This window comes from Armigeres subalbatus, chromosome 1, assembly GCF_024139115.2.
Source record: "Armigeres subalbatus isolate Guangzhou_Male chromosome 1, GZ_Asu_2, whole genome shotgun sequence".
Taxonomy (NCBI): Eukaryota; Metazoa; Arthropoda; class Insecta; order Diptera; family Culicidae; genus Armigeres; species Armigeres subalbatus.
The window spans coordinates 63,266,680-63,291,106 of record NC_085139.1 but is presented as its reverse complement, the minus strand read 5'-3'; the positions used below and the strand labels follow the sequence as shown (position 1 = coordinate 63,291,106).

Sequence of the window (24,427 nt, the reverse complement as noted above, 5' to 3'; positions counted from 1 at the left end):
GCTGCTGGAAAGATAATCGAAAAAAAGGAAGTGTGACATACAACGTTTTTCTTGACGACGTGAGAAGAAGAGGACTAATCAGATCGCATACAAACCAACTAAGGCACAGACATGTTAGCAACACAATTATGGCGGAGGAAGAACAGTTACCAATATTAACGCTTTTGAATGAATTCGGAGTGTTTGAAAATGAAGTCGAAATCAGTCAACAGAATCTAGAAAATGAACCGCTGCTTTCTGGACTCAGTGTATATCCAATGGAACAATTATTGACAGCTCCCGAAGTACGAGTCAACCAATCAACTGGACTTGAAAATGTTGATGCATTAGAAGCCTCTGATGTTCCCCCGAATACTCCGGATGGACCACGAGAAACTGCCCAAATTAATTCAAACATTCCAGACACACCAACTCCAGTTTCCATTGTAAGGGAATCAGGAACACGAAGGTTTCCAGCATTGTTTGAGGATTACAATCTTTTCTAAGGGGGAGATGTTAGCAGGTCAAACTTAAGGCCTATTTCATCATAGCAATCTATGTTACTTTGACACTAAAAATAAAAAGCATTCTTGTTTTCACCTCAGTCCAATCAAGACGTTATTTGTCCAGATCTCTGACTGTCCCATATATAACACATAGTCATCTTACCTACGGAATACTAGTGTGGGGCACTGCAAGCAAAACTTCACTGAAAGCATTACAAACTATCCAGAATAAGGCAATAAAGAATTTGTTTGGCTATCATCGGAGAACATCTACGGCATTCATCCACTCACAGCACAACATATTGACCGTTAACAGCGTGCATTCCAGCGCAGCTTGCACACATGTCCACCGAATCCTAAATAGTGATATTTATACAAATACAACAATTAATCGATTCCACGAGCAACACAATCATCGCACCAGAGGAAGAGACCGCCTAATATCAACCAGACAGAACACGACAACATTTGGTCAAAACTCTGCCTTGAATAAAGCAATTAGTTTGTACAACGATCTTCAGCAAGATTTAAAAGTTCTCCCACCAAATAGTTTTAAATTTAAATTGAAAGCAATGCTTTTAAATAACCAGTTCCACGAATAATCCTGTTCTTGTTTTGTTATATTTATTATACAGTAATGTAATTAGTTTGTTCACATACAATGATGATATTCGAAGATGTAATGTTTTTTCTTGCACATCAATGTAATTCTTAAGCGTATGTCTCTAATTATTTTTATTTTTTAGTAAGTCACCGCGATCCCAAGGCTCATCGACAAATAAAACATTTAAATAAATAAATAAATAAATAAAAATAATTAACGTTGGCTGTCTTGCCCCATATGACGATTTTGCCCCACTTTCCTTCAAGGGTACAACAAACAGAAAATTTCAGACAAGAAGACACCCGCCACATCTGCTTCCAATGCAAAAAAAAGACAATGAATTATTCCACGAGAATAAAACCGAAACGTGGGAATAATGATGCAGACAAACCAAAACCCTTTGCGCCAAACGAACCAAGGCTAACGAACATCCGATGTATATCTCCGATACGGAAGCACTTGAAAAAGACATTAGCTTAGCTTAGCTTAGACTGACTGTACATATCAATGGTTGCTACTCCGTGATTGATCAGAACTGGTGCAAATTGCACTACGATCCAAGTGAATAGTGGTTGGGATTTACCAACTATTCTCGAAGTGCACGTTTCAGCAGCTCGAAAATGTTGATCAATAACGGCGCCGGCCAAGTCCTTACAGTCAGTTGGGAAAGGGAGGGAATGTGAGTGTGTGGTAATTGTTGCTACTAGAGACCGAGAATACCTCTGCATCTCCACAATTACCACGGGAAGGAAGTAGTGTTAGTTGGGTGGGGTAATCAGTAACATAGATCGGGATTCACCATGGAAAGTGATGTGACCTATGCAACCTACACAGCAGTATTAGCGTTTCCCTAACTTATTCAATTGTTCATTTTTCGCGAAAATAAACAATCAATCGCTCAAAGTGAATTTCGGATTAGGCGCCCACGTCATCATTTTTTTAACGTAAGAAAAAGAAAAAAAGAAACAGGATTAAAAATGAAAATAATTGATAGTAATCGGAAAGCTAATGTCATTCAGCAACCCTTATTTTATCTCTATTTGAGGTTAAATAAGAATGTAAATTTACGTTCATTTTACATGCCGTTTATTTTGCATTACTTTCGCGCGCGTGTGTGTGTCGCTTGCCGTGACCAGTATACCGTAATCAGGATCTCACTGGTATTAATCCTGATGTGCCGGTTGGCACTCGTGTTGGGCTTGTGTGCTTTGAGCGGCACACGATCGCTTCCCAGTCTACATAAAATCGCACATGGTGCAATACAGGATGCTAAATTGGAGACGATATATAAATGTGGAGAAGTACTCCTATTGCCTGCACTTCAGCATCCTACACGACACCATATACGTTCATGTGTTGACTGGGTTTGATAGGGCCTGCTTATAGACAAATGCAGCTTTTTGTAGAGGTTTAACAGAGCCCACTGTCAAACCCCACCATATCCTAGGCAGGCCCCCTAACTCGCAGTGGCCATGGGGAGGGGTCGTCTGGAAGCACTTGAAAAAGACATTTGCAACAAACCAGAGTTTATAGAACACAACATCTCATCCTCTCGTCTGACAAAATAATGGATGAGAACAAGACAGAAGGAACATTTGCATAGTTTCTGTTTCTAGATTATGCCCTTATCAATCACTAATACAAATGGCTCCTCTACCGAAAAAAAACACCCTTACCTCGATGAAAACAATACACCGGCTAAAACAAAACCTGGAATTGCAATCTGCAACGCAGAATTAAAGTCCGTCTCTGCCGTGAAAACTTACTCGCTGCCTGTGCTAAAACGTATTGAATCTCATGGGTCGTGTATACCTCATTACCTCAGTATACCTCATCAGGACATAAACGGAACCTATAAGGCGAAAAGAAAGAATAAGGCCTCGGGCAGTTGGAGTGCACTGGTGGAAGACTTTGGAGGACCGGAAATGGTGGACAACCTTCGGCGTCCGTTGGCAAACTCCTTAACCCGTAAAGGCGCAAGGCTTTTTTTTTTAGAAATCGGCGAAAATATGTTTAACATAAATAACTATTGAATTATGGAAAGACGAGGAAATGCCTGCTAGCTGGTTGGACGGCCTCATTTCCCTCTCTTTAAGAAAGGGCACAGACTGGAGTGCGCCCATTACCGAGGAATAACCCTCCTTAATTCGGCGTACAAAATTATGTCCCGTATTCTGTTAACAGAATGAGACCGTTTGAAGAGTCCTTTGTCGGCGAATACCAAGCAGATTTTCGTGAGGGCTGATCAATGACGGATCAAATGTTTACCCTGCGACAAATCCTTGATAAATTCCGGGAGTACAACTTGCAGCCACATCATCTGTTTATTGATTTCAAGGCGGCGTACGATTCAGTGAAACGGAATGAATGAATTACCTTAGATGGAAAAAAGCAGGGTGATGCACTCTCGAATCTACTGTTCAATATAGCGCTCGAAGGAGCGATTAGGAGAGCTGGTGTGCAAAGAAGCGGTACCATTATCACAAGATCGCATATGCTCCTGGAATTTGCGGACGATATTGATATTATCGAGATTGATCGCCGTGCCGTGGAAGAGGCTTTTGCGCCTTTTAAGAGGGAGACAGCGAGGACGAGGGCTCACGATCAATACCAGCAAAACGAAGTACATGGTCGCTGGCAATCAACGTGGGTTCATTAGTGGTGGTGGTAGCGAAATGGTGCTGGATGGTGAAAAATTTGAAGTGATAGAAGAATTTGTGTATCTTGGAACATTAGTGACGTGCGATAATGATGTTACCCGCGAGGTGAAAAGACGTATTGCAGCTGCAAATAGGGCTTATTACGGACTTCGTAACCAGCTTAAGTCCCGTAGTCTGCAAACGAAAACAAAACTCGCGCTGTATACTACTCTGATTCTTCCGGTGGTATATAAGGGCTGGATATTATTAAGCTTATACAACACGGCAGACTACGGTGGGCTGGTCACGTTGTTCGTATGCCGGAAGAACGTCAATCGAAGATAATATTTAGTAGAGAACCCGGAAGAGGCCGCAGGCTTCGTGGAAAGCCGCGTACACGATGGCTTTTTGCAGTTGAAGAGGACCTGACGGCGCTCAATGTTCAGGGCGACTGGAAGCGATTGGCCCAGGATCGAGTCCAGTGGAGAAGGATACTCCATTCGGCGTAGGTTCATCGAAGAGCTGTAGCCCATCAAGTCAGTCAGTATCCAGTATGTCAGATCACCATTTTAACCTCAAAATGAATTCAACGTTTCCCAAGTAACACCAAAAACATCTATTTTTTAGAAAAATAAAAAACTTGTTTTATTTAGGTTATAATGGTGACAAGCAAAAACTTTTTTGTTATAGGAAAGGTTTAAAAGTGTTTGAAAACCCATTTTTAAGGAAAATTATTCCGTGTTGTATTTTTGTCAATAAGAATGATATGTGACTTCATTATAACATTCACCACAACAAATAATGTGAATGTTTTATTTATGTCATGTAAATACAACGGCACACTTGATATGTATTCGTTGACAAATATATAACAAGTTTATTTTCACTTTCATTTCTGCAAGAGTATGAAGACGAAAAAAAAACAACTGAAAATGTTGTCAGAAAAATTGTGTAAGAGACTCTACGCCATGAAACTGTGCGTGCACAAGATAAATGCTCTAATGTTTTTCAAATGATTAAGCAAATAGAGCAAAATATAAATATTAAAATAAATAAAATTAATTATATAATTGTTTTACCTGATTCGTTTCAAAATAAGTGTGAGATTCGTGATGGGGCATAGACTAGAATATGTCAATTACAGAGGGATTACCCTTCCGAACTTCTGAAAATCTGTCGCGTTCTATATTTAACAGATTGAGACCGTTTTAGCCGCCCTTCGTTGACGAATGCCAGGTAACATTGATAGCATATTCTAAATCATGGCTTGTTTAAAATCTTAGCATTCTCAGCCTCGGCACATCGTGGCTAACTAGTTACTGATTGGAAACGCTTCAATTTTTATGACGTCTTTTTCTGCATTCTGGAGCTACTAAGAACGGTTGTAACTATGTCAAAATAACTCACTCATAATAACTATATCGCATGTGTTAAATATGTTATAAATATGCATCCGTGATTAGTTTTGGACGTAGTTGTAACATACTTGCAGAACAAGGCAATGATTCAAACTTTAAGGAAAAAATACAGTGTCGGCTAAAAAATAGTGGCACTTCACCAATAAACAAATAACAATTATTTTAGCCTTTTTAATACAGGCAGGTTTATTTTAAAAATGAACTGTTAGTAGTGGTATATTATAGTGTTTTACCAATCAATTCAGCACTACAAAGGTCTATGTTACTTCTAATCTCATTATTTGATATTGAAAATTAATCCTAGCGCTTCGAAATTATGCTTGAACCCCAAAAACACGAGTGGAAAATATATATTTTTATCCTTCCAGAAAAGTGGCTGTTGTAATGTATATACATTAATACAAACATGTATAAATAATGGGATTCCCAAAAAAGCTATGTTAGAACTTTCTATTAGGAGCTTTTTGATTTCAGTTGACTTTCCACTATGAGCCCATATTAAGGCTCTATAAACCGTAATCAATCCGATGATGACGATGATTTTATTCGAATTCGCACTAATACTAATAAAGTTTTGAACTAAATTCAATATTTTGGGGCTATTTGCCGACTTACCTCAACCATAGCATATTCATTACATTTTCATATTAATTTTTCACTTATCCAAACTAACAATTACTGAGAAATTGCTGGAAAAACGCTGAAAACTGCTTTTTTCCTAGACCGACATTCGCAATTTTATCGAACGCATACTAACTCCGAACGTTCGGAGCAAACACATACACACGCACTTGATTTTTCACTTGATCTTTTCCCACTGTTTCTTTGATTTAATCACTCCTAAAACATATTCACTAACTGAGTTTCACCTTTTTATTCAATCTTGACTACCGATTAATTCACTTCACGTCCAAAAACTGTCGAAAACTGCTTTCCAAAAATCGAAGTGAGAGACTAATTTGACGACCGTATTGCAAATGCAATAAAATGCGGAAGGCTCAAATTTACTAGCGCAATAAGTGAAATGGTGAGAACAAAATCTACGCGATGCAACTTCATTCAATCCGAACAATACAACGTATACGCCAGCTACGTCCACGCCAACACGCAAACAAAGGTGTGCATACACAAGAAAATAATCATCTCTTCACCGTTGCCAGATTTATTTATTGGAAAAAATCATTGCTGTTTGTCGGATTGAACAAATAAACCAAAAATAAATATTTAAACATGTTATGTAAGCTTCTGTTACATTCCAAGTGGTGTATACAAAAATTTTAACCGGTAAAAACCCATATATTTGATACACCGTAAACATGTGTTATGATATAAAATAAAAATTTCGTCAAGTCTGGCAACATTATGCATCAGCTGGCATATTTTTAACACCCCATTTCCACCCACCCCAGTTGTAAACAAAATTTATTTATCGCTGCTGCACTTTTTCGTACCAATTGCCTCACTATTACAAACAAGCGATACAGTCATTAATTTTCAAAACATTGTGATGGAGTCTTGAGCCTTAAAGAAAAAAATATCGAGTAACTCAGTTTTAATGTGAAACTTGTTTTTACCATCAGTAACAATCATTTTGATTGGTACTGTGATGTATCCCAAAAAGACTCCATTGCCATGTTTTCGGATATTCAATAAAATATATGTAAATAAATGAAAATTGTTGATTGCATTCTTCATGTATACAAATGGCGCAAGAATTTTCTGCAATTATAATGGAATGTTACACCATAAAACTCGAACGGCAAGAAAAAAAAACCTTTTCCTGCTAAGTGCAAGCTTATTTGTCTGTATATGATTTAAATAAATTTGTCGAAAATCAACTTTGTGTTCATTATGTATTGCCAATTAATTTAATTGAATTATAAAATAAATAAAATGTCATTTTCTCGTGCCGTAATTGTGATTAAAGATATACTGGTGTTCAAGCGCACATTTATAACTTTTGAATGATTCAATAACTCATAGGTATTAATAATTTAAATTATAACTTATATATAACATTTTACTATGTATTTAAAAAGCATTTCATAACCTTTTTATTACTACACATGTTATAGCATGCTATATAATGCACATATATAACATAAATATTAGTTATACAGATGGAATCAAGAACATATTTTATGACAAGAACTATGTTCTATAAGACGCCATTTTTTGCGCTTTTTTGGGCTTATAAGTGTAAGAAAAATGGTAATGTATTCATGAAGGAATACATTAAATTATGTATTATATGTGCATTATAAGCTTCTATAACACAAGTTGTGTTGCTTGGGTTCAAAATTACTCTGTGCTGAAGTTTTGAACGCAATCTCAGGTTTTGTCCGGGATTTGTATGAGGGCCCGCCACTGCGCTAAGGTGTGGTCGACCCAGCTCTGCTTCCGATTCCAAATTTTTGTTACTACCAACCTCTGATCACGAGAAGGAGGCGAATGTATCCGGTTGCTTCGGTTCTCTCTCCTTCATCGGCCAGAGAGTCTTCCTCTGGGTGCGGAGTTCGCTCAGATTATTCTCGCTGGTGGCGATGAAGGCATTATTGATGGCCGTCCATTGGTCTTCCACGCTGCCAGCTGCCGGAATATATGCAGCACGTGTCTCCAGTGCTTCAACGAAGAACCGTTTCACCGTGGCATCTTCCAATCGGTGTTCTCCTCCTGCGGATTACTCCGGGCAATGCGCGGGCATAATTCGCCGATGATGAGGTGATGATCAGACGCGATATCGGCACTACGTTTATTCCGTACATCAAGAAGGATCTGTTTCCATTTTCGGCTGACGCAGATGTGGTCGATATGATTTTCTGTAAAGCCATCACGAAAGACCCACGTGACCTTGTGAATCGCTCGATGAGGGAAGAGCGATCTTCCATCCTGTAATAGCTAGTTAAGAACCCCTGTTTGACATCAGTTTTATGAGAAGTATTTCTCTTCTGAGAATTGAGCAAATGATTAAAGAGCGGGGGATATATATATATGGTCATGCTTTCACTGAAATAGAGCAGTAAGTTTTAGACATTCAACAAGACTTGATCTTGTCAGTATACCCTGAAAGAATACCGTCAGTATAACCGTGATCTAAAACACATCCGGATCTTGAAAGTTCCACGTTCAAGCAGTTATACTTCTGGACATCTACAGATCGCAACGCTATCTGAATTCAATGGCGAGGTTAACGATAATAATCGCTTTCTGGACCTTTGCTTCGTGAGTGGTCGCACCCCAAGTCGCACCCTTAGTTTCACCGCCCTCTAGTGATTCCCGTCGAAGATAATCTTAGACGTAATTTCATCAACATCCCAGACGTGGTGTCGAACTATTTCCATAAGGCGGACCATCGCAGTATTATCGAAGTGCTATCAAATATGGATTGGGAACACATTCTTGATCCAGTGGACATTAGTTCTGCTGCAGAAACTTTTTCTCACATCATCATGGTGTACATCATCGACAGCTGCGCTGCACTCAGAAATTACAAGAAGAAACACCGTACGTTGACACTCAAATTCCACTATGTCAGACTCAACCACGAGTATGAGCGGATCAGTCGTTATCATTTCCTACGCTACCAAAGAGGGATACAGCGACGACTAAGATCTCACTCAAAGTCCTTTTGGAACTACGTAAACGAAAAGCGCAAAGACACTGCATTTCCATCGTCCCTGATATTCAATAGTGAATCTGCAAGCACTCAACAAAGTATAAGCAACCTGTTTTCAGCTAAATTCGCCAGTGTGTTCGAAGACGAACAACTACCTGATGATGTCGTGACCACCGCTGCCAGCAACGACCCATTAGCGAATCAATCGCTCGGTGATTATCGAGGTGAATGTCAAAGCCTAATACGAAATACTGTCATACGAAAGAGCTGCCGAAAGGAGATGCGAAATGAGGCCACTGGAGTCGGTGAAAATCTCCTCGATTGTTTTCTATCACATCTGACCGGACGCCCCAGCTGGTGGTTGCTTTGGGCGGTAGTTCAGATAATTTTCGCGCTTCATCTGGTATACCGCAAGGCAGCCACTTGGGGCCATTTATTTTTAAGCTTTACTTTAACGATGTTCACCATGCAATAGATAGACCACGGCTATCCTTTGCGGACGATCTGAAGATATTTCTTTGCATCTGCTCAATTGCCACTCCCTCCAAAACCAAATCATTGTGTTTGCCAACTGGTGTACTCTGAATTGACTTGTGGTCAACCAGGCGAAATGTTCGGTAATTACTTTTTCACGAAAGAAGGAGCCAATCCGGTTTAGTTACTCTCTTCTCGACACGACCATCGACCGAGTGCATTACGTGAAAGAATTGGCAGTTCTTCTGGATTCGCAACTTACATTTAAACAACACATATCCTTTGTCGTCAATAAAGCGGCCATATCGCTTGGCCAAAGAAGCCGAATATGTACGGAACAAGTGTGGCTCTTCAAAACTATGGTAATACAAACTGTGACGTGTTTAATTGCATTAAATAGTGACCATTTATATATTTGTCTCATCTGAAAGCCTGCTAGTGCCTTATCTGCGGAATATGTACGTATCTATGATGTTTATTATTTCTGCGTGATGTAGAAAAATGTAAGTTATCAAAATTATCGTTTGTTGATCTTCCGATTCCATTTACTAAAAAATTTGTACATGCTTTGCTTTTGAGTTTGGTCATTCCTTGTTGTATTAGTGGAGTACGTGTAGTGTAGGCTTATTTTGATGTTTTATTCTTCTTGCTTTCAAAACAATAACAGATAAATGCCGTTTATAATTTCCATTCTAACATTCTACTCACCAACTAATGCTACCTTGCCTTGCAAATGACTTACATAATCACACAACAATAAGGATCAATGTTCTTCGAACAAGCGAAATGCTGCAGTTGCAGAAACTTTTTTTCCGTAGTTAAATCTAAATTTTGGAAGACGCACGCGTGACCGCTTCGTTGATCGCCTTTGCCACGTACTTGACGTTATTTTCGGTCAAACCACACATGCTGATTCGACCGGTCTTTAGCAGATAGATGCTGAACTCTTTGATCAGGATATCAACTTGTTTTTCTATAAAAAATAAAAAGATGCCATTTGATAAATATATTTTGACTTTTTAACAGCTACAGTCATACCATTGAGCCCGGTGTATGAGAACATTCCGATTTGTTGAGTGATGTGCTCCCACGTTCCAGGAGTCTTCAGGGCCACCAGTTCATCATATAGCGCCTTCCGCATGGTGATGATGCGCGAACTCATCGTCTTAATGCATTCCATCCATTCGGCTCGCAGAGTTGCATCGTTTAGCACAAGATTGACGATGCGGCTACCAAATGCAGGTGGGTTGGAGTACATTCCTCGGATCAGCAACGTAATTTGCGACGCAACGGCCGCCTTGGTGGACTCATTCTTCTGTACGATGGTAAGATTACCAATCCGCTCGTCTGTTGAGTATATTTATGTTGATTAATAATTGATTATATTAAGAAAATCATGATACTTACTGTACAATCCAAAGTTCTTCGCAAAACTTTGCGCACAGAATAACTCAAATCCGCGTTCTACAAAGTACCGAACGGCAAAGGCATCCTTGTTGGGGTCGCCACTGGCAAATCCCTGATAGGCCGAATCGAAGAACGGAAACAGCTTCTTTTGCTCGCAAACGTCGGCAATTTTCTTCCACTGCTCTTGTGTTGGATCCACACCGGTAGGATTATGCGCACATGCGTGCAGAATGATAACCGCACCCTCGGGAGCACCCTTCAGATCCTCAATCATACCCTCAAAGTCGATTCCACGCCGCTCTTGGTGCCAGTAGCGATAGGTGCGTGGTTCGGCAAATCCGGCGTAGACAAACACCTTATGATGGTTTTCCCACGTTGGCGAGGAATAGTAGAAAGTAGTCCTTTTCAGGATACGGCAAAGGAACTCGGCACCGACCCGCAGGGCTCCGGTTCCCGATAGACACTGCACCCCGAAGGCACGCTTGCTCTTGATGGCCTCGGATTCGTCGCCCAGTAGTAGTGTGGTGGCAGCGTTGGTCACGTTATCCATTCCCAGTACGGGAAGGTACTCGTGATTCAGGCTACCGTCGGCGACGATGGCCGCTTCGGCTTTCTTCACCACTGGCAGGATCCATGGTTTTCCCTCGTTGGTACGATAGGCTGTCGATGGAAAGAAGTTTTGTAATTGCGAATGATATTATTATGGTTTTATCGAAATACGACAGTCAAAATACAGACATCATCGCCATAAATACACAGACGGATCCAAAAACAAGCATGGAACACGTTGCGGAACCTTCTCGCATCTCCATCAAATCAGTATCAACTTTCTGAACCACCTTTTAATCTTCAACGCCGAAACATATGCCATAAGCCAAGCCATGGAACTTTACCCTAACGGTCATATTCAGCGATTCAAATAGTGCTCTGATGGCCATTAAAAATCAAAATCCAAGTCACCCCTGGATTGAGACCATAAAAAAGAACTGACCTAATAACTCAGGACGCACTGAATTCTGCTGGGTACCAGTACATATAAACATCGATGAAAACGAATATGCCGATACACTGGCAAAAAAAGGAACCAACGATCCCCTTCAACTAGTCAACACAACATGGGCGTAGCCCGGATTTCGAGAAGGGGGGGCCAACTTTTTTGGCCTTCTAAATCGTAGTTTTATAGTAGTTTTATAAAAACACATGAAACTAAATCGAAACAATAATGATTAAAACAATAATGGATTTAAAAATGCGTGATTTATTGCTCATCAGATATTTTTAAATAAAGTGAAAAAAATATTAACGAACTTAGTATTCAGAAAGAATATAAAATCGGCTATAACAATTATTTTAAGCATCCTGCATTCTTCCATAAGTTTATGAAAACAAATCCTCTCTGAAATAATATTTATTATAAAATAGGCAGAAAAATCAATATGCAAGCTTTCTTCAGGAATTCCTTCGACAATTGCTCCTGGCATTCTATCCGAAATTCTAATGGGGATTCTTTAGGAATTCCTCCAGTAACTTCTTCGGCAGGGTCTTCAGGAATTCCACCATAAATTTTGCCGGGAATTGATCCGAAAATTCCACCATTATTTACTCCAAAGAAATCTTCACGAACTTCTTTATAAGTTCTGCAGAATTCCTTGCAATAATTCAAATAATTTCGTGCTGTTTTTTTAAGAATAAGAATATTCCGTGGAAATTCCGCAGAATTGCCAGTAGACATTCCTGAGAATTTCACGAAAAATCTACGAATTTCTTGTGTAAATTCCATAAAATTTTCCGTGAATTGTTTCGAATAATTTCTTGTGAAAAATTCAAAGAATTCCTCCAGGAATTCCACCAGAAATTTATACAGAAATTATACCGAAAATGAAATCAACAATGTACAGGGTGACCACTCTTGCCGAAAAAATAAATTCCCGGGTTTTTCCCGGTTTTCCCGGTAGGTTTTCCAAAATTTTCCCGGAAAAACCTGATAATGTTTTGAGCACTCTAGTCCATGTTACGTGAAAAATGTATTTTATTTGAACGAAGAGAATAGTTTCTTGGTATACATATACAATGTTCAATATCTTTTGTATCGATTAAGATATTTTATAATAAGCATTGCGCTCTAACATTCCAACAGACTGCTGAAAAAGACTTTAAGTTCTAACTGCTGCTTCGTTCAAAAAGCTTTTTGAGATATTGATTGTGGTCTAGAACCTATGTGGCTAGCTCTGAGGTAGCCTCTATCCATCTCTGGCCATGCTCTATGAAAATAACGAAAACCGCACATGTAGGAAAAAATATAAAAATATTTCAACATGGTTTATTGATGAGTCATTTATCCATTTTTATCTAAATAATGTTCATATGCCTAATTGTTTCTCTGCCTTCTCGCATTGATAGTCAAACAGTACCAACAGCTTGTTTGCTCTACCAGTCTTTTGCTGTAAAAAGGCAAGCGAGTACTTCATTTTCAATCAACCTTGAGCTTGAGCTTCTTGAGCTTTATTGACTGACCATGATCATGATCAGATCAGCTGTTGTTGCACAGAGAACAAGAGATGTTTTGCTAGGGAAGGGGAGGAATTGATGTTGTATTCACTGACCCACTGCGAACCGAATATACCTCTGCAATTGCCACTAGTTCATGCGGAATTTTATAGATATTTTTTGGGTGAGGTTGGCGGGCAGAAGTTCGTCTTGATTCACGAGTTGCCAGTGTGGTAGGAGAAAGCTATTGATGGAATTCTAATTGGATATGGGAAGCTAGCATTCCGATCATTTTCAATTCTAGCAGTTACTGCTAAAATAGTCAATTTGAAGATGTAGGATAGAAATGGAAACGGTATGGAAGTCCATTTCCTGTTCTAGCGATTGTAAACAGTGATATTGTGTTGTCCAAGATTGGTGAGATTTTACGCGATTTGTATTCGTGTAAATTGCAAAAAAAAAACCAGATAATCCACCTACAGTGAGATTTTGACCCTTCCTTAGTCATTAGGAAATATTTCCAGACTCCAGTATTTAAAACGAGATAAAACTGTTCAGATTCCCACTGCGATTGACCATGTTAAGTGACAAAATAATTGCCTACCCAAAGGCGGATGCTATGGGTTGAGTGACAACAAAACGATTTGATAACGCGCTGTACGTCCTGCTGCATATCTATCAGGCGCTCGTCGGATTGAATAGCTATTGTAACATGATTAGTAACTATCGTAACGCCGGTAGCATATATTGTAGTCGAGATTTCCAGAGACCTCGGTATTAATTAATCCAGAACTAATTAAATCAGTCATTGGTCGGAATGAAACTCAATAGCGTTCAAAAATAACATGTATTCTGCCTTATGGATGCCTAATTTTGTAAAACTAATCTTGTTTAATACCTCAAAAAAAAAAAGCTATTCAAGGAATACCAGGTCATCTTCGACAAATATCTATTCCCTCACTTTTTTCTGAAAAATATGAACATGTCAATTGCAACAACAGATATTTCACTGATGGTTCTCGCATTAACGGATCCACTGGCTTCGGTGTTTTCAATGTGACTTCAATCACCTTCAGGAGCCGTGTTCGGTTTATGTTGCTGAGCTGGCAGCAATTAACTTCGCTTTGGGGATAATTTCCAATCAGCCCGTAGACCATTATTCCATCTTCTCGGATAGTCTTAGTTCTATCGAGGCACTCCGGTCGATGAAACCCGTTAAGCACGCATCTTACTTTCTTACAAACATAAGAGAGCAGATGCGTGTTTTGGTCGAAAGATCATTCAAGATTACCTTTTTTTGGGTCCCTTCTCACTGCTCAATCTACGGCAATGAGAGGGCAGACTCGCTGGCAAAAGGTGGGCGCACAGGAAGGAGAGGTTTATGATAGACAATTCTCGAGCAACGAGTTTTTCCCATTAGTCCGTCAGAGTACTCTTCAAAGTTGGCAAAATAATTGGACACACAACGAACTTGGACGGTGGCTATTTTCTATAGTTCCAAAAGTTTCTGGGCGAGCGTGGTTCAGAGGTGAGGACTTAAGTCGAGGCTTCATTCGCATGATGTCGAGACTTATGTCTAATCACTATTCACTAAACGCACATCTGTACAGAATAAACCTTGTCGATAGCAACTTATGTAGCTGCGGAGCCGGTTATGATGACATCGATCACGTAGTTTGGTCCTGCTCGGAAAATGACGCCTCCAGAGAGCAATTATTGGATACCCTAGTGGCCCGAGGTAAACAACCCTTCAGAGAAGTTCGAGGTGTTTTGGGAGATCGTGATGTGGTCTATATGCAGGCCATTTATAGTTTTCTTTGTGCTTCTGATATCAAAATCTAATAGTTTTTTTTTTTTCTTTCTTCAAAGTTTTTTTTTGTGTTTAGTCTCTGCTTTCTGTTCCGTAGAGCACCATAGCTCTGCCATCCGGAAGATGCTCCCAGTCGAACCATTCCTCGAGCATGACGACACGCCACATCGTCCCTGACGCCAAATACCCGGATGAGAAGCTGAAATTTCCTGATACCAAATCCTTAGCCCTGTTCATCCTTAAACATTGTAAACTAACCTCGAGTCACCACGAGTACGCTGGCTTCTACCCCTCTCTTACTAACTGAAAAATTGAATGATATTGATTGTATATATCACAAAGAACCATGGCTCCGTAAAGTGTTATACACGCCTGAGCCTACCAAATAAACGAACTTGAAAAAAAAAAAATACCTCAAAAATGAGTGAGATTTATATGGTAGTAAATTTCAGAATTTTCACACATACGTACACATACATGCATAAAACTGGTCTATTAGTGTCTCAAAATATGCTCACATTTGCTATCTAGCTTCCACTGAAGAAATTTTTGAAATTCCTTTAAATTTTTACGTTTTTGCTTTTCTGAGAAGATTCTTTGGTACATGCTTCTATCTGTTCCTCAATTAAAATCAATTGTTTCTTTGAAACAATTCAAAATAATAAGCATATTTTCGTATCAAACGTATTTGTTATAATTATATTTTCAATACTAAAGTGAATTTGTTTCAAATACGATGCATTTTATTTCATAATTTAAGAGATTTATTGATAGATTAATACGTAACACGCCTGCGTAACGCATACAAAGTGAAATTATAGACACTTCCGAAGGAAGGGTCAAAAAGGAAAATAATCGTGGTAAGTAGTTAAGTGTAAAATATCCCTGCTCCCACGAACCTTACGAACGCAGCCAACACTACACTGTCCCATGAAAGGACGACAGTAATACCGCTACTCACCACCTGGGACGCCTAGAAAGACATCGAATGGGCGGCCATGGGGGTGGCGAATTGGGTGGTCAGCATGTAGCGGAATTCATGGGTGACAACGTGTCAACGGACAGAGGCTTGGCTTGGGGTCAAGGGTCACAAGAACGACAAATCATTAGCCTGGTGATTGTCAAAAGGAATGGTTGAATTGAGAGGCTGAAAAAGTTATTAAGCTAGCAGAGAAAAGTTATAGAAGTTGGTAGAAGAGAAAATTAAAAGGAGTTAGTGTAAAAGACTGGACATCTAGGACCTCGCGGTTTTTGTTTTAAAAACCCCTTTGTGATTTCCAAAACGCCATTCTGGGAAAGCCGTTACCAACCCGATACCTGCTTTAGTGATGTGTGTCGACCTAGTGCTTCAAAAACCCAGGATTTTCCAGCACGTCTACGGACTGCTGTCCGTTATCATACTCGAGGAGCGCACGACATAGACAGAGGGTCTACAAGAAGTAACATATACTTTTGGAATATAAATTTAATATAAATTTGAAAGAATGTAAGTTTGAAGAAATTCCCGGTAACATGTTCAAATTCCCGGGTTTTCCCGGATTTCTCCCGGTGATTTCAAATTCCCGTGTTTTTCCCGGTTTTGCCGGATTCCCGGGTGAGTGGCCACCCTGAATGTAGTTTTCAGAGCAATGAAATCCTGAAAGAATTCCGATGGAAACTTCAAGATTTTCACTGGGAGATCCTCCAGGAGTTTCTCCGAAAATTCCTCCTGGAATTCTTCCAGGCGTTCCACCGGCATTTCCAATTTCTCTAGGATTTCCTTCGAGAATTATTCCGGTAATTCTATCGGCAGTTCTTCTGAAAATGCTTCCGGGAATTTCGGCAGAATTGAAATTTATTTAGGCTTCTTCAGGAATTTATATAGATTTTCGACCAGAAGCTCCTCCGAGAATTTCTCTGCGAGCTCCTCAGGGAATTCTCTCTGATGATGATGATGGTCCAGCTACAAACCCCAACAAAGGTTTCAGCTAGACGAGATTTGTCTATAACATGAATTCTCTTGTTTCCGAGAATGCTTCTGGTATTTTCCCCGGGGTTCCTTTTAAAATTCTTCCGGGAGTTTCTTCAGAAATTCTTCCAGAAAATTCCTTCGAGAGTTCCTCCGGGAATTCCACCAGCAATTCATCCGGGAGTTTCTCCGGAAATTCCTCCGGGAGTTCCACCAGAAGCTATTCCAGGAAATTATTCAGGCTTTTTTTCAGGAAATCATTTAGGCTTTTTTCAGAAATTAAGCTGGAAATTCCTCCCGAAGTTCTTCGGAGTTTCTCTGGGAGCTCATCCGGGAGGTCCTCTAGGAATTCTTCTAGGAGTTCCTCCTGAAATTCCTCCGGGAGTTCTTACGGGAGCTCCTCCGGCAGTTCCTTCGGGAATTCCTCCGGGAGATCCACCAGCAGTTTCTACGAGAATCCCTCCGGTTTCACCGGCAGTTTCTCCGGGTGTTTCTCTGAAAAGGAACTCCAGGAGGAACTCCCAGAGTAATTTCCGGAGGAACTCCCGGGGGATTTTTTATCCAGTATTTTGCGCTCGATAATGGCCACCGAGTGAGTGCCTTTTTGACATTTGAGAGGTAGAAAATATTTACACTTTATAATCAATGTAGGCTTTGATTAATTGAAAAACATTGGCACTCATTCGGTATCTACAGACAAACGTAAATATGTCAAGTATTTTCCAATTTGTTGTTCAAGGATATGATAGTTTTTCACGTATTTTTTATAATAATTTATTTTATTTTCTAGGAATGTGGAAGCCACAAGATACTAAGAAATCTTATGATATGATCAGTATTTTTTTTTAAAGATGAAAACAATTTGGATAAGGCGATATCCAGGTAGTCTAAGGCTCGATTCATTAAAACCTTATAAAAATAACCACTCAATGTTTTGCGTGCGCAACGTGTAAATGGACACTTCTACTTCTACTTCCCATGCACTAATTGTGCGCAAAAAAATCCGACCCCACCTGTGCCACAACACTCTTCCAACGCGGCGAAAGTGTCCGCGTCGAATGGCCAGATAAACTTACAACTGCTGGCTGACTGAAGGCACTTTACTGTTATTGAATAAAGGCCCAGAAACCTGAATGTTTTGACGTAAACTACGTCTAAGGGGAAGACTCGGATACAGGGTGTAAAATGAAAATTTCAAAATTGAGGACCGTCACGAAATCATGTAAGATTTGTAACATTAATAGGTCCTTTATCTTTCAATGGATTTTAAAGATTTATATATCAATCGATTCATAAACTCTCCACCAATTTGCCAGTACTATTGAAACTTTTGAGTATCATCGCTAAACTATTGAAAATTTCAGTTCTTTCATGCATCATGCATCCCCTATGCAGCGCGTTCCAATCCTTGGTAATTGCCTACTTTTAGGGTATTTTCAAGTGTTGAACTGGGGTGGCCCAGCTGCTAGACAGTGGGGTCTCTACTCTCTCACAGAGTGGGAGATGCTGCTAAAGCTGGGTAGTAGTGTCGATGGAACAGTTCTTTCTTTTCTATATACAGCGGAATAATTGTTTCAGTCATTGTATGTAGGGGAACGGTTCGCCACTTCATCTCATAGTTCCTATTTCCATCCCATCAAAAACGAAACAAAGGAAAGGAATTTGGTTTGTTTATTATTTTTATCATTTTTTTCAGCAGTGAGCACGCATGTTGACAAAAAGATGCGACGAATTTGGTGCCGTATTTCTTTGTTTATTTAGCGATGAGATGGATATATGTACAGTGAGATGGAGATCGGAACAGTTCCCCTACTATATTTGGTTTTACGTAGTTTACGTCAAGCGGTCGTGTCTTGTATACAACCCCAAATTTTTTCTGCATTATATTAATAACGATTGATGGTCATATTAGCAGATCTGTTATATGTCCAGCTTGGATAATATAAAATGAAGATATCCACCAACCAATGATTCTGGTATTCACATAAACATAAGGAAATAGTAAAAAAAGAAATTTTTGGGGATTATTTACCCTATCTCAGTATAGATTTTCAATGAAGTTTAAGGGAATGGTAAACTTTTCCAGCACTAAAGTTGTTATGTGATTATTGTGTTGACACGCAGCAATGATGGTTCATCAAACATGAACAAGCAACGACATATAATTCTTAAAAGAACCTCCCAGAGGAATTCCCGTAAGAACTCCCAGAGAAATTCTCCGAGGAACTTCTGGAGGAATTTGTAGATAAATGCCTAAAGAAATGCTAAATGAATTCCTGGAAGAAAGCCTGATTGAATTCCCGAAGGAACTACTTGTGGAACTTCAGAGGAACATCCGGTGGAATACCCTAGAGGAAGAGAAACAATATTTCTGAAGGAACTTCCGAAATCCCATTACCCGTGAAATTCCTGCCAAATATCGTTCAGGAATTCCCTGTAAAGTTCCTGGAGGTATTATCGGAGAATTTCTTGGAAAAACTCCTGGAAGAACTCCCGGAGAAACTTCCACAAGCACTTCCACATAATTCTTAGAGAAGTTACTAAAGGAATTTCCGAAAAAATATCTTAAGGAATTCCCAGAAAAATACCAGGAGGAATTAATGCAGAAATTCCCAGATGAAATCCTGAAAGTATTCCCAAATGAATTGCTGAAGAAAAACCCTGCGGATTGTTCCGAAGGAATTTCTGGAAGAACTATTGGCAGATATCCGAGTAAATTCCGAGTGAAGTTCGGAAGGAATTCTAGTACACTTCCGCGAAAAATCTCCCGGAGAAATTCCTGAAGGAATTCCTGGAGAAGTACCTGAAGAAACTCCCGAAAAAAAACCTGTTAGAATTTCTGGGAAAATACTTGGACGAATTCCAGGAGAAATTCATGAAGATATTTCTAGTGGATTTCTTGAAGGATATTCTGAAGTAATTGCGAAAAGAATTCCAGATTTGAATGCTACATGATTTCGCTATTGAATGTTTGGAGGTATTCCCGGAAAATTTCCTGGAAGTAATCCCGGAGGAATTAAAGGAAGAGTTCCGAGAAGAATGCCCGGAGAAGTTCCTAGAAGAATTTCCGAAGGAATTTCTTATAGATTTACAAGTGACATTATGGAGCTAAATCGGAGGATTTCCGTCATAATTTTTTGAAGAAACTTCTGGTAGAATTTTGGGAAGAAATTCCATATGTATTCTTGACGGAACTCTCGAATGCATGCCTGAAGGAAATGCCGGATTCTTTCTGAAGAGAGAATAGCCGAAGAAATATCTAGAAGTAAATCTTGGAGAGAAGAAAAAAAATCTCCAAGGAATTTCCTCGTGAATTTCCTAAAAAAAAAATTAGTGAGGGGTTTCTAGATAAGGAGGAATTACAATTACATGAGAAGGATTTTGGGAAGAATTTCAGAGGAATTTGTGGATAACTTTCCGGAGGAATTCAGAAGTTCCCAGGGGCTTCTAGGGCTTCTAGCTTCTAGAAGGATTTCAAGGAGAATTTTTGAGTCCGAAATGTTTCGAGTTGTTTTGAACTTTCATATATTATGGATCCTGGATGCCCTAATAAGTTTTGGGAATCTTTTGAATTTCAACCACCTATTTCTGTTTATGATTGGATCGTAAAGTGCACATGTTTGAGGGAATTCATTTCAGTACCCGTTCAATCTTTCCACAATTTAGCCCCCCCCTTGGCTACGCCCATTTTGATATTTATTGTGATGTTTGTAATATTATTATTTGTATACTTCACCCCATTTAAAACAATTAACTAATTACTCTGGCCACAAATGATTATGTGGCCACCTATGTTTCACTATCTCTATTTCAAGCGACATCCTGTTGAAGAAACCGAAGAAACCACAATCTGGACAACAAGTTGGAGGCGGACATCCCAAAAGCTGAGTAGGTATACCCTTAATTATGATATGCAATGACATGCACTAAACTCTTTCTAAAACAGAATGATGTAAATTAGCACAATCAATAATTAAAGTATCCAATCTTAAATTTACTTCTTATGAAATATAATTCCATGTGATACCTACCAATGAATTAGAAAGAGTTAGTGAAACAATCAACAATCACTGGTGTGATTTGCCAAAAGCTACATGTAGTAGATTATCATATTTTACATTTACACAAGATTTTGTCTTATCAGTATAATACTATTTGGCAGATTGCACTATGTCACCGAAGGCTGGCGGGGCATTGCGATCTATCAGTCCAAGGTGGTTCAGGCTGTGCTGATAGGTTTCAGCACAGGTCCTACACTGAACTCCACAGGTAGACGTGTTGCCTAGTGTTAAGACATCGCAGATTGGCCGAGGCCCGGGGATACGATGATAATAACAATAACAGAAGAAATTTCCGGAGGAGTTTTAAAATGAATTCCTGAAGAATTTCTGCTAGATGCCTGAAAGATTTTTCGAATGAATTTCCAAAATTACGTATTCAAGAAAAATGTCTGGAGAATTTCCCGTTGGAATTTCCGGATGAATTTCTGGGATAACACCTTGACGATTTTTTCAAGAAAATTCAAGACAAGTTTTCAAAGGAACTCCTGAATGAAATTACCAAGGAATTACTGGAATTTTGAAGACAATATCCAAAAACGTTTCTAGAAAAATATTTCAAAGAATTCCTAGAAGTTTCCCAGTAAATTATTTAACAATTCCACGACGATAAAATACAATTAAAAGATCGTAATGAATTGAGCAAATGAAGAATTTAGGCATTCAATGTTATTAAATACCTATGCATAGTTTCAAAATACGCGTGAAAGTCGTTTTTAAAGAAAACAATGTTTTTACTGATAAACCTGTTTTTATATTGGCAACCACTTCTATTATTATCAATTTCCTATTTAGCTCTCAAACTTTTTTTATTTTGAAAATGAGTCGCCATCCTGTAAAATAAACGCCATCCAAAAATAAAAAAAAACCTTAGATAAAGCAAGCTCCTGTTCAGGCAACGCGTTAGTTGACAAGTATCCGTGAACTACAACGCTTTTAGTATTCCATGATTTCGATCGATATGAAACTTCGTACATAACATCAAGCCAAAACTACAGCGAGTTTCACGTCGTATGTAACTTGTTGCGAACGAATCAGTCGATGATAAGTGCCTTCTAATATGGGCTTTTCATAGATTACTATGGAGGAATGTTTTGCAATGAAAAAAACACTCAATACAGAGCATGGCCTATCTAAATGTAAAAATAAAGTATTAAAGAAGAAGCTCCCTTGATATGATTTGAACAAACAAAATAGCTCCATCAATGCAGTTAAGTCGGTGGCACCACCAATGTAGATAGCGGCAATGATGTGCTCTAAACAGTGGTGTGCAGTTCACATCACCTTGATTATCAGGTACAAGCAAACGTAATAATTCTCATTTAACTCATAACAACCCGTACTAGAACGCTGCAAATACAGTGACTTCACACATATGGATCATAGAAAGCTATTGCCCCTGTTCTTCATCTCATAGCTTTCATATTCATGCTATGAAGAACAGAAACATTAAAGCAAAGCCATTTGATTTATTTCTTATTTTTGTTATTCTAAAACACCGTATATTATGTTTATTTCTGCGATATCCAAGAGTCAAGACTTACAATGCAAAACAACCGTGGAACTCAAAAGATTTTAGGCCTCAACGAAAATGAAAATTAGCTGTCGATCAAACATTGGAGTTACCTAAATCATGAAGATTTATGTATGGAGTTCCATCAACAATTAAAACATGTGGTCAATGATCATCTTTTTTCCTATACGACTTTTCTATCGACCGGCGAACTTTTTCTGATGTGTAATTGTGGGGTGGCTGTATACAATACCAACTAGAAAGGCGTATCATTAGGGCATCTTTAGTAGAGTTATAAATCGTATGGGAGTTAGGAAATGAAATTGGAACTGTAAAAATGCCGTCTTCAACAGACGATATAGTTTTAAAAATTCGAACAGTTTCGTCTGGAAATTTATAACTGGAATACTGCTCAGTTGTATTTTTGCACGAATTTGCAACAGAATTTACTCGAGTTTTATTTCGTTCAAAACAATAGAAGATGACGTCATCAGCTACAAAAAATACTGTTTCATCGACAGCATAACAATTTGACATTTGAATTGGCCTCGGAACATTATTTTTTCTTTTTCCAGTATAAAACATGTGCAGTTTATAACTGCTACTGAAGATGCATTACTTGTTTTATATCTTTGACAGTTATAAAATGTAAAACTCGGGAAATAAATATAACTATAACTGTAACATTACTAAAGATGCCCTTACGATGGTAACGCAAAAAATACATTATGCAAAATGACCTTTTCGACCTTCATACGCTTATCTCAGCTATGGATATTATTTCTATCTGATTAGTTCTTGGCAAAACAAGATAAAGCAGTCAACATCCATTCACGATGTTGTCGCTTCATTTGAAACATACACCCGGCAAATCCCCAAAACACTCACCACCGACTCCTAGATTGACTTTGTTCGGATTGCTGTCCTTCAGGCAGGCCTGGTTCAGTGCAAATACCTCAACCGGTGGTCCGACTTCGACGTTGGCAAAGATGCTCATTTTTGGATGCACGAGCTCGTTTCTTCAACTATGAACTATACAGAAAACAATGCAATTGCACAAGATAACTAGTAACACTTATATAAATGCCCGTTTCGGCTTAAATAATGGAACTTTTGATAAGTTGCTTCTTGCGATGCGAATGCGATGGAGGCACACCTCAATGTGTACCAACCAGGAGGTTTGGTTTATGTACGCTTCGTTCGTATTGGGTTCTCGTCTCCATCTTCTCCATTAGGGTCTCGCCGAAATTTCTCACCAACACGAACGCAGGTTCGTGGTTGCAAACAATGCCATTTGATTTTGCCGTGACAGCTGTTCGTGGTTGCAAACAAGCCGAGTAAAAGTGTGAGTGAAACGTGCGTGTACGTTCACGATCGCTGAAAGCCTAATGCAAACGCTGTTGTATCTCGCATACTAAAGTATTGTTAGGCCGATGACAAACTGACGATTTTGCGAGCTGAAAATTTCATACCTTGATATGTACCTCCAAGCCAAACAAAATATTTTCATCATGTTGACAAATTACATAACGCAAAAATTTACCATTTTCAACTACCATCCACCCCCTTGTAACATTTTTGGAATGAAAAATGGTTCTGAAATTTGTATAGGCCGTACACAAATTGTGCAACTCAAATTTTGGTAGTTTTAGAACCCCTCCGTTCCCCTCGTAACACCTTTTCTATGAAAATTTTAATAGTTTTGTGATTTTTTTACCATCAGGGATGTATCCTGAAAATGTTGGTCTCAACTCGAATGATCAATGTGAGTCAATCTTATGGTCCGTTTACATATGAGCTAGTTCTAGCGGACAATGCACTGTCCGACAATACTAGCACGATATTAGCATCATGTAAACAGGAACTGTCCTCACTAATAAGCGTTTACATTATGCTAATTTCGTGCTAGTATTGTCGGATAGTGCATTGTCCGCTAGAACTAGCTCATATGTAAACGGGCCATTAATT

At 39.0% G+C, this 24,427-nt stretch overlaps 1 protein-coding gene across 1 annotated transcript; it reads right to left on the bottom strand.

Annotated features, from left to right (window-relative positions):
* Nucleotides 1-9,753: 9,753 nt before the first annotated feature.
* Nucleotides 9,754-23,631, bottom strand: LOC134226252 (aspartate aminotransferase, cytoplasmic). Its single transcript, XM_062706900.1, has 4 exons — nt 23,348-23,631; nt 10,644-11,303; nt 10,275-10,583; nt 9,754-10,209 (listed from the first exon to the last, which is right to left on the bottom strand). The coding sequence occupies exons 1-4, from the start codon at nt 23,454-23,456 to the stop codon at nt 10,061-10,063; spliced, it is 1,227 nt and encodes a 408-aa protein (XP_062562884.1). The 5' UTR covers nt 23,457-23,631; the 3' UTR covers nt 9,754-10,060.
* Between the last annotated feature and the right edge of the window lie 796 nt (nt 23,632-24,427).

Bases quoted from the DNA above. Each gene is read 5' to 3' on its own strand.
- LOC134226252 (XM_062706900.1), bottom strand. From the start codon at position 23,456: ATGAGCATCTTTGCCAACGTCGAAGTCGGACCACCGGTTGAGGTATTT. The intron at 11,304-23,347 runs GTGAGTGTTTTG...TTCCATCGACAG, and splicing joins AGTCAATCTAGGAGTCGGTG to CCTATCGTACCAACGAGGGA. The intron at 10,584-10,643 runs GTAAGTATCATG...TATACTCAACAG, and splicing joins GAAGAACTTTGGATTGTACA to ACGAGCGGATTGGTAATCTT.